The sequence below is a fragment of the Ambystoma mexicanum genome, chromosome 13 (genome assembly GCF_040938575.1).
Source record: "Ambystoma mexicanum isolate Mex_15411 chromosome 13, UKY_AmexF1_1, whole genome shotgun sequence".
In the NCBI taxonomy this organism is placed as follows: Eukaryota; Metazoa; Chordata; class Amphibia; order Caudata; family Ambystomatidae; genus Ambystoma; species Ambystoma mexicanum.
In genome coordinates this window covers 674,090,084-674,100,869 of record NC_090938.1, presented here as the reverse complement: position 1 = coordinate 674,100,869, position 10,786 = coordinate 674,090,084, and the positions used below count along the sequence as shown (strand labels likewise).

At 43.3% G+C, this 10,786-nt stretch overlaps 1 protein-coding gene across 1 annotated transcript; it reads left to right on the top strand.

Annotated features, from left to right (window-relative positions):
- The first annotated feature begins 627 nt into the window (after positions 1-627).
- On the top strand, positions 628-10,563 carry RPL23 (ribosomal protein L23). Its single transcript, XM_069634698.1, has 5 exons — positions 628-745; positions 2,253-2,336; positions 2,927-3,055; positions 3,416-3,529; positions 10,449-10,563. Exons 1-5 carry the CDS (start codon positions 733-735, stop codon positions 10,529-10,531), a joined length of 423 nt encoding a protein of 140 aa, XP_069490799.1. The 5' UTR covers positions 628-732; the 3' UTR covers positions 10,532-10,563.
- Positions 10,564-10,786: the final 223 nt, after the last annotated feature.

The following is a 10,786-nucleotide window of genomic DNA, read 5'->3' as shown; positions in this document are numbered from 1 at the left end:
TCTATTTTGGCTATGTAGATAGACCTAGTTTTCTTTTGAACTGAATCCTTGTGTTAGCCTCTTTGTGTTTTCTACGTACATTGCATGTGACAGATACTATACGTACTTCCGTGCAAGCAGCTTCCTATCTGGAGAACGGAAAAACAGGCTTACTGGTCATCGTATACACTTCCCTGATCAAGAGGGGAGGGCTCATGCAAAAATGTATATTTATTTGGGCTATGTAAGCAAGTGAATGACTGTCTCGCAAGTCGTCTCACCGTAACGAGGAAGAGTAGGACTACGAGTAATAAAGATCACAGGCAAATAATCCCGCAATATGTAAAGACCAGGATGAGGAAAAGGGATGAGGAGGTAATGCACTAAAGTAGAGCTACGGGAAACGGAGTCAGCTTCATATGTATCTTTCATGTGCACCTCTTACTCTGAGCTTTTCACTATACAAAAATATAAATGATTGTTTTGCTAATGTTTGCTTTTGACAAAGACGTCTTTGACATTTCATTTCCAACATGTGAAACGACTGTTTAGATTTTTAATGGAATTTAGCCGGAAATATCTAGCGTTTTAGTTCCTGGAGGCTAGCTTCATTTATCTCTCTCCTTTGAAGGATTGGCAGTACGCGGATGCCAACCAGTTACGTCATCAAGGCGCACCCGGCGCCGGCTTGGAAACAGCAATTTGTATATCCCAGCGTCCTTTGCGCTTAGCGTTCTCTTTCCGGGAACCAAAATGTCTAAGAGAGGTAAGGGTTCGTTAGGGCTGCGTTTTGTAATCCACTACCATCCGCTTCGGGAGTGGTCGGCTGTGAGGTGGCGATGGCGCGTGTTCTACACACGGCGCTTCTGCGCTTACTGTCCACCTGTGGTGTGGGATTGAACGAGTCCGAAGAGTCAAGAGCCGGAGAGGACCGGGGAGGCTGTGCGCGGGTGTCGACCGTCCATGATGGATCAGTGTAAGGGGGCACATGAGTAAATGGGATACCAATGTGAGGGAAGACGGGCCTCATGTGCAAGGCGTAAATGTTACTTGTGTGGAAGGGCCGGGGGCTCTGGGAGCCGGTTATAATGGGGGTAGGTTCAGTATTCGGAGTGCCCCATGGTCGCTCAAATGGCAATGATTATTGATCCTGTCATTGTGAACATGTACGTGTTTGGACACAGTAAAGTAATAGGCCTATTTGGGGAATTGGGTAGAAGTAAACTGACTCCGTCCAATGAGTCCCTGCCACTATTGGAGTCGTGCACGGTTTGTACAGCTCTGTGCTGCATTGAATATATTGCGCGTTATTTCATCTCACAGAATGGGTTGGTTTATTATGCCGGTGGCACATTCCTGTTAATGTTTCTGGCTATTGCAGGGCATGGGGCGCGTGCATGTTTGGCATGCAGTTTCCATCGGCACGCCGGCAGGTTCCCTTTGAGAGGAGTTGGGAACGTGTGCGCCTTTGGTTGATTAGAGAGACTTGTACAGCAGTTTTGGTGGGGCACTGCATCGTAAAGCCACTTATTCTTGTGAAGTTTACAGGGGGTGTGGGTGACGTACCACTACACAGGCCTAGCACTAATCGTGCCATTCTTGTTTTTAATATGAGGTAGGGCGATGTGTCTGCTACCATGCCAATTTGTACCTCGTGTAACGCAGCTTCTTGGTTTGTCCTTTTCTTTCTAATTTTGAAATGCTCTGGGTTTGTATACCCGTCTTGTCCTGTACTTGCTGCATGATTTTTTGCAACTTCTGAAGTTTAACTTTTCTAAAAACTATCGTGGTTTTTATTTACTTTTTTTTTTTTTTTACATACATGTTTAAAAACTGAAATAGTGACATTGTCTTAGCCATAACCTGAATCTAGAACTAGTATGTTGAAAAACATTGGGAACACATTGATGTATTGTGAAGCGGATATAGTTTGCTGACTTGTGTAAGCCCCCTTCTAAAAGCACTTGCTGTGTCTGTTCTGTAGCGCAGTGAGTTGTCGATGAAGGGTAAATCAACATCGCAGCGTTTGGGTGAGGTGGCAGCTGCGTGCTGTTAACCTCAATCCGTTGCGTTACAGACCCCATGATTTATCCTCGAGGATGCCCTCCTTTAACAGTAGTAGTAAACGGCCCACTACGCTATTCCTCGTGGTAGTTCTGCCAGTAAGTCCTATGTCTAGGGAAGTGTTCTAACGCGTAGTTCATATTTTAGTAGTTGGTGGTGTTTGGTCAGCATTCTATATTATACCAATCTAATGTGTGTTTTGTTCCTAGGACGTGGTGGTTCGTCGGGTGCGAAATTTCGCATCTCGCTTGGGCTCCCCGTGGGAGCCGTGATCAACTGTGCAGATAATACAGGTGAGTTCTTAAGGATTGCCCTATGCTGTTTAGGGTTAGTATACACCTTGGTTGTGATAGTAAGAAGTACGTCGCTGGAATGGCCCTCTTTTAGATGGGACAAATTCCGACATGCGTCTAGTTTCCCCCCTCCTCCAATGGCACAACAGGCTGAAACATGGTTTGGACGGTAATTCAAACCTTCCATCACTCTACAGGATTAAGGGTATCAAATTGCGGGGTTGATGAGTTAGTTTAATGTAGTGCAGTGGGAGTTCGATAATGTGGGTGTATAACTGATTAGTTCCTGGTCCATAATGTATGGGTCTTGTAAAATCCCCTTCTTAAAAAGCACTCACTCAGTCTCTGCAGTGGCCCCAGTGAGTTGTCGTGGAAGGGTAGAGTAACCACGCTGCTGTTGGGTGAGGTGGCTGCTGAATGCAGTTTGCCTCAATCCGTGGCGTGACAGTATATCTGTTGGCTTCTAGACTTCTATATAGCTTTAGTGTATATAATAGCAAATTAGCTTTTTTCTTTGTACTTGTTGTAATTAACATTGGATTCAGTACACGAGACTGATGGAAGCTTGTTTAACATGATTCTTTTCTTAGGTGCCAAGAACCTGTATATCATCTCTGTCAAAGGAATTAAGGGTCGCCTCAACAGGCTACCAGCAGCAGGTGTTGGTGACATGGTCATGGCTACAGTGAAGAAAGGAAAGCCTGAACTCAGAAAAAAGGGTGAGTTGCACTATGATAAGGAACACACACCCCTTCAAAAAGCACTTGCTTGGTCTGACTTGTGATCTGGTGAGTTGTCGTGTAAGGGTAAAGAAACCTAACTCTGCCTTTGGGTGAGGTGGTAGCAACATGTGCTTTTGTGACCTCAATCCGCAGTGTGACAGTTCGATAATAAGGGTATATATGTTTTCAGGTTTGCATACTGAGTCTCCCGTTTGTATATCTCCGTGGCCTTCTTTGGGCCCTAATTTATTTGTGTCGGTTATAATTGGTGGATACTTTTTTTTTGTAATTTTTTTGTATCACCGGTCCTTGTCCCCTACTTAATGCTAGTATTAATTGGTCACATTGTTTTCACAGTGCATCCGGCGGTGGTGATACGGCAGCGGAAATCGTATCGGAGAAAAGATGGCATATTTCTATACTTTGAGGACAATGCTGGGGTGATAGTGAATAACAAAGGAGAAATGAAAGGTATGGAGTCGCCGTAGTGGGAGTTTACAAGGCAGAGGCTTTTTTTGACATCCCATGTGTTTTTACAAATGCATGCTAGTGTTTCCTGATGGTGCCGTGGTCCACGAGGTAGTGTTGGGTATTTTTTTTTTTTTTTTTTGGTTGTGTGCACAAGGGCATGGTAATGACAAAAAACCGTAAGCTCTTAGAATATTTCTTTTCACTTTCCTGAATGCATCTGCGGAAGCATCATAAACAGAGGTTTTAGGTTCTCTCTGTTAGCCATGTTTACACATGTTGAGGGATAGCCAATATGATTTTTGGGGTGGTGTACCAAATTGAGAGAGAGAATGTGATTCTACAAAAGCCTGGCAGTTGTCTCGGTGAGTTGTGATTAGTTCGGTGTAGTGATTTTGTTTTAACTAGCCGAATATTGCTCTCCCAACCCTGTATCAGCTAACCTTAAAGCGGGTTTCTTCAAATGTTTACCCCTTCTAAAAAAGCACTCGTCTGGTCTCTACAGTGGCCTTGGTGAGTTGTCGTGGAAGGGCAAAGCAAGCACGTCGCGTTTGGGTGAGGCTGCTGCAACATTTGCTGTTGACCTCAATCCGCGCCGTAACAGTAATTACTTTTTGTGCTACAACAGTGCACGATTTTAAAGATTTATTTTGAGGGCGCTTACCCCATCCCCATCCTGATAACATCCACGAGTATCACCCTGCTTGTCCCAGTTGAGGGAACCCGTCTGTTGAACACACATGAATATACCATCCTATGTTTATCGACTTTTATATACCCTCTGACTTCTGCCCTATTGTATATTTGTGTACAACACTGTAACCAAGGTGAGAATTTGCTTGCCGCTTTTCTGCGCCCCGATACCCTCGGGTCTGGCGCGCGTTATAAATAAAACAAAGCATACTAATCTGCACTAACTGAGCCAAGCCAGTTGCACGGGTTGAGGTGCAGGCATGGTGATGTGCATTCAGTCTGCCGGTTTAATACCCAAGCTTGTATCTGCTGACTTAAGAAGTGTGTACTTATTGCTCACCCATGTATGTGGCGCACTAGGTTATTTCCATTTTTAAAAAAAATATCTGGATGGGGACCGATTTTATTTTTTGTTGGGAGTTAACTTTTGTAACTCACTGGCCTCCAAATAACAGCCTGGAATGAATAAAACAAGTTGTAAATGGGGTTTGTCCATGGGAAAAGCTCATTCGGCTAGCTGATTCTTTATTGGTTGTGGGGTCTGTGAGACGAGGGTAGATACATTTTTATGTTGGGCAGTGACACTTCCACGTTTTTTTTTGTGCCCATACCCAAGTGTTAGTCGGTTTGGGACCATTTACTCCACGGAGTGATCGGTGTGAGGACTCAATGGTGCATAGTCGGAGACCCATAATTTATTGGTTGAATTGGTAGGAGCATTGAGCAGCAGTGGACGTAATACAATATATGCCAGTCTTAAGGTGAGATTGACCACTCCGGCATAGACCAAGAGGGAGCCCCGTATATGGTGGCAGTGATGGATCTAGCAGAATGCCTTGCTTGGTGATATGGGAAGGAGAAGTAGGCGAATGTGGACTATGCTATAGTTGAGATTTTTAAACACTGGGACATTGTTGGAGCTCACATGGTTTTGGTAGAATTTAAGTTGCGTGTCAATCTTTGATGTTGTTCACACTATTGCACCACTAGCAATCTAGAGGATCCTTCAGTTCAGTATTGCCTTACTAAAGGGCAATGTCTCCAGAGGGAGTAATGTGTATTGTGCTGTCTAAGCCGAAATTTGGAGATCCTTTTAAGGATTTATTAAACGTGGTGCATGGAAGTGTGCACTGCAGGGTTTGAAACTGGCGAGAGCAATGCCATTTCTTCTTCTGGACTGGTAGCTTGATGCCAAGCTTTAATTATATGGTCAATTGTTGACAACTAGGTAACATAACCTCTGAATGTGTACATGGTGCATTGGGGGACATTTTGAACTAATATCATATGGCAGTTTGCCTCTTGTGTGGGGATTAGCACGTACCTTCCGAGTGATGCTTCATGACCCAAGGGCTTCTTTTATCATTGTTTGGCTCCCAGCGCTGATCACTGCAGGAATATTGATGCAGCTCTTGCGGGCATGCTGCACTGCAAGTGCTGCTTGAACTTTGGGTGTCAGCACTGGTCCTAGTTTCTCTCCTTGATCACCTGATGCAGTATAAACGCACCTCACCCGCAGGTATCTGGGTGCTTTTCAAGAATATGGATTACAAGTAATAATACAATACAGTATAATACATCGGAGTGTATAGCTGCAGTTTACAAAGTAAGGGATACATTAAATGTACATGGGTAATATGCATAGATACAGAAATGGCACTACACTTGATGGTGAGGTCCTAGTTGGGGGACAACTAGCAAGGTGGGATGTCTTTGGCTGTGAGCTTTTTCTTAGTGCATTTTTCAGTGAGGTAATGAAGGGCTGAGTTAAGACATTTGTATGTCGGTGAGGCTGTTTTAGTTGTATTCTGTCTTTAATGGATAACCAATTGTTGTCCCTTCTGAACACACATGTATAGTCTTTTGGAAATGCCTAGGGCTGATCTACGTGTGTTATGGAGAATATGGTGTTTGTGTTTTCTGGCACTATCGATTTGACAATTGGCTCTAGCCAATGTAATGCAACTGTATGGAGAGAATTGTTTGTCGCAGTGGCATTGACTTGTTTATGGAGACTCAGGGAGGAGTCTAAATAGAAACCCAAGGTTTTAACCTCTTTAGCCACCTTGATGTCATTGCCATCAATGTTGAAAGATATTGATTGCTCGGTTTCTTCTGATTGGAGGGAGTGGCTAAAAGTAGCAGCTCAGTCTTCTATTCTTTCAGACACAGACCATGCATGGCCATCCAGGCCTGAATGATGAGGTACATTCTGTTAACCAGGGATAGATCTTTCTCGTAATCGTCTGTCAGCGGTATGAGGTTCTGGGTGTCGTCTCCATAGTTGGTGTAGGTGACACCCAGATGGTCAAGACCACCAAACAATGGTTTGATAAACACATTATACATTGTGGGCGATGAACATGATCCTTGTGGGACACCAGGTTATGCATCGGCAGCTGCCCATGATAACTCGTCAATCTGTTTAAGAAGGATTGGATCCATGCCGTTGCTCCTGCTAGAGAAAAGCGCCGCTGATGCACCATATGGTCAACCTGATCTCAAGTGGCTGACTAATCCAGCAAGAGGGCCGATGTTTTTTTTTTTTTCTTTCTTTTTTTTCCCCCTCCTTCCTTTGTCCTTCTGGTCAATCAGGGCTGTTTCTGTGCCGTGTTGGGATCTGAAACCAGATTGTCAGTCCTAGAAGGTTATTGGTCTCTATATCTGGGTATAGACGGCCATATCAATACTTTAATAGGAAGCAGACTTGTAAGTTAGTGGGTATACTCTTTATTTTCTTTAAGCAGCGGGAGTACCCATGAATTTTTCAGATTGGCGGTGACGGTACTAGTGCGGAAGGATGAGCGTGGTGAAGGGGGGGGGGGGGGAGCTGGTTCACTGACTGCTTCTTTTATGGTTGAGGCAGGGTAGGAATCTCCTTGGCAGTTGGAGGGTTTAAGTGAGGCTTTAATGTTTTCCTTAAGGGTGGATACTGGGTACATTTAAATCAACGAGGAGGACCAGGACAAGATTTTGGGATGTTTGCTTAGGAGTACTTTTTTTGGCAGCTGTTTTGTTTTGGAATAGTGACATTAGCTTGTGCCTCTTGTATCTTGTTGCACCAGGTTTTGTCCTTGATGCAGTTATCTGGAGGGGTGGGCGATTCCTGTTGTCTTAATATGGTAGAGTTCTCTGGTACTCGTGTTGCGTTTAGCGCCTGTTTTGTAGTTGGCTGTGATTTTTGTAGGGTGTCTTTGAGGGTAGGATTATTTTTCCATGGCTGAGTTTGGGCGTGAACCATGAGTTCAGCTGTGCTTTAGGTTTGCCATTACGCAACTTGAGAAATGCAATTTTGTTTAAGGATAGGGTGATGGTATAATTTAGAATTCCACTAGTTCGGTTGGATTGGAGGATGCAGGTATTTGATTAAGTCGATGTTGGAGAAAAGGCTTGATATTGTCAACTGAGATTACTTTTGTTTCTGGTTGGGATGGGTGGAGCAATGGGGTTTGGTTTTGTTCAGAAGTTTGCAGTCTTGGATATTAAAGGTAAGTAATGGTCTGTCCAAGGTTATGGTTCAATGGAAGTTGGGTTGGTTTCACAATTCGGGTCAGCTACCCAGTCTCTGGTTTTTTTCATGCGTAGGTTGGAGAGCTTTGTGTGAGGCTTAGTTCAGCCAAGGAATTCGCCAGAATGATGGCAGGTTGGTCATTGAGACCAAGGTTAAAGTCACCTTTTATAAGACTTGGGTTTGGTATTGGTGGAAAGGAGTGTTGCTCCATGTACAGTAGAACTTATGAGCATTGACTACTCGATTAATGTAGCAGTTTACACCATCGCAGCATAACGTATTGTGTAAGGTTGGTGCCGGTCTTTCATGCATGGTTTAACGTATCAGGGTTTGTATATACCCACCAGTGGCATATCCACCATGGCCAGAATTCTGATAATGGTGTTAAATAATTAGCCCAACCTACTGGGTCCTGTTAATCTCAATATTGTGTAATCCATCTGGTCCCGGTGCTCAATGATCGCCTGCACTAGGGTCCCCTACACTATCTTCTCTACAGAAGACAGTCACGTCTTTGCTCTGATCCGTCCTCAACCCTGAGGGTAGTCTGAGACCATGTCCTCCTTGTGGAATGACTATATACTTCAGGTACTTTCCTGGGTGGGGGTTCACATCCTGTTTTGTGTACTGATTCGGCTAATTGTTCCTGTCCGGTCATTTAACCACAGAACATTGAACATATCTGCCATTGGAATGTTGCCGTGGAGCTTCATTCAGTTTCTATACCGGGGTTTTAAGCAATGGCTTTTTATTTTTATTACTTCATTGTGTTCCCGGAAGGTCACTTGCTTCCCTAAAATTATTTTTTTAGCAGTTTTTCTGTTCATTATATTTAACTCTGACTTTTTAGTCTCCTCTAACCAGGTTGGTCTTCCACTCATTAACCACTCTGATCTATTCTGACCTGCACTCTTATTTCCTGCTGAGTTTACCTCCGTTACCCAATCAATACATATTTCAGAAAGAACATTCTATGAACACAGTTAAAAATGCGTTGGACACAATGGAAGAACCTGTATAAACTGACCATGCTTTCATTGGCCATTTAAAACATCTGGTTCCCTGTGGAAATGGGTGGTTTTTGTTAAATATTGACTATTGGTACGCACTGAATCATGAGGCTTAATACTGGGCACTAATCCTAACACAAAGGTTCATACCGCAGAGTTTAGAAATTTCGGCCTCTTCAGCCATGCTATGTGAGTACTTCCACTGTACACACCCTGGCTTAATTTCACCATACTGTACATGGGTCCGTTGCTTGGCTGTGTGCCTGGTTCCATAATTATGGAATAACCACCTTGTGTAAGTTTCCCGAGCCTCGTATATAGATAGAAAAACAAACCATTTTCCACAACAATCTTGTGGTCAGTGCACCTTTCCAAGACCATTGTATGCCATCGGTTAAGGAGCTCGCGGTGTGCCGAATCTAAACTTGACAGTGATTAGTAATGTGGGTTTTATCCAATTCCAGCAGGTAGGGGAGAAAGACGGGGATGCAGACTGCCTTGTCTGTTTACCCTGTACCTCGGATTTGTGTCGGTCATTATCCTCGAGTGCACTGGCTAGATCGGACATGGGAATATATCATGGCTGGCTTATACGCATCTAGTCCGATACGCCTATGTCTGTAGAGGCAGTTGGATGCAGAATCCCACTTAGTCTAACGTAGTTGGATTTTGTGCACGAGGGGAAATTGAGTCCTGAAATTTGACTGGCACTTGAATGGAACATCAGTCCCGGTGGACGGACACATGGGTACAATATTTGGTAGTTGTACTCGTACTCTCATGGTTCTGTTTTTGTTACGATCTCGTTGCGGACCAGCTCTGCTCTCGAGGTTTAGTGTATGATATTGTAGGTTCTCCATACCGCCCCACCTTTCCCGCCGGATTTCTTTCTACAGTAGAAAGGTGATACCAAAAATCCTGTATGGGCTGGAGATTGATCTGCGTTCATGGTCGGTAGATTAGGTGAGGATATAGGGACGGGTGAGGATATTGGGATGCATTTGGCAGAGTATTAAATCTGCCAGAATCTCTCCCAATGATTAGTATGTTACTAATTGGGCCTAAAGACTTGGGCAGCCCATTTGGATAGCAGACTCATTCTACACTATACACTTTTGGTACCTGAGAAGGAGTCTTGTTTGAGCATCCACCGGGTTTGATTTAAATTAAGAGATCTATTGTGTTAACCATTAATTTCTTATATTTAGATTGTTCTGGAGAATATTTAATTTTGTTTGGCCTTGTATTTTGCTATTCTCGTTTTTTTCTCTTGCCTGTTTATTTGTGAATACCTTTTTAAATGGGTTTTTTATTACGTCCAAGTTGGTGTTATCTGCAACACTATGCAGTGTTTATTCTTTGTGTCTGGCACTTTGCATTTGTGAAGCCTGCCAGACTGCAATATCCTTTGTCTCAATCACACTTTTCTGTCTTGTCTTTTTTTAAAAGATGCAGGGCTAAAAATGAAGAAATAAAAAAAATTGTGCAGTTTTAGTATGGTACTACCCCCTCCAAAATGTAATTTGTTTAAACTGCTTTTGTATGCGGTTTTGGCTGAATATGATATGCTGTCTGTCTCTTGGGCACTGTTTTGACATTTTGATGTGGCTAGTGTGACATGGTCTTATAAAAAAAATGTATCCTGAAACGTATTACGTAACCATGCTTAATTGTTACCAAGACTGATTGACCTTTCTTGCCCCCCCAGGTTCTGCGATCACGGGTCCTGTGGCAAAGGAATGTGCAGATCTGTGGCCGAGGATTGCCTCCAATGCTGGCAGTATTGCATGAAATATGTAAAAAATTAAAATTGGTTCTGTAAAGCTCTGGTCTAGTTACTTTTTTGCTGCTGGGTATGGATATTGTACCTTAAATTCCAGTGTGGAGTAGTTTCACTTAACCAGTGGTTTCCCTTTTTTAAAATTTTTGGTTGCCATTCCATGTAATGCCATTGAAGTCGGTGAAGCTTACAAATATTTTTTTAATTGTTTTATTTGAATATTCAAAATAGCGCGCTACAGTTAATTTCAAGCAAAAAGCATGGTA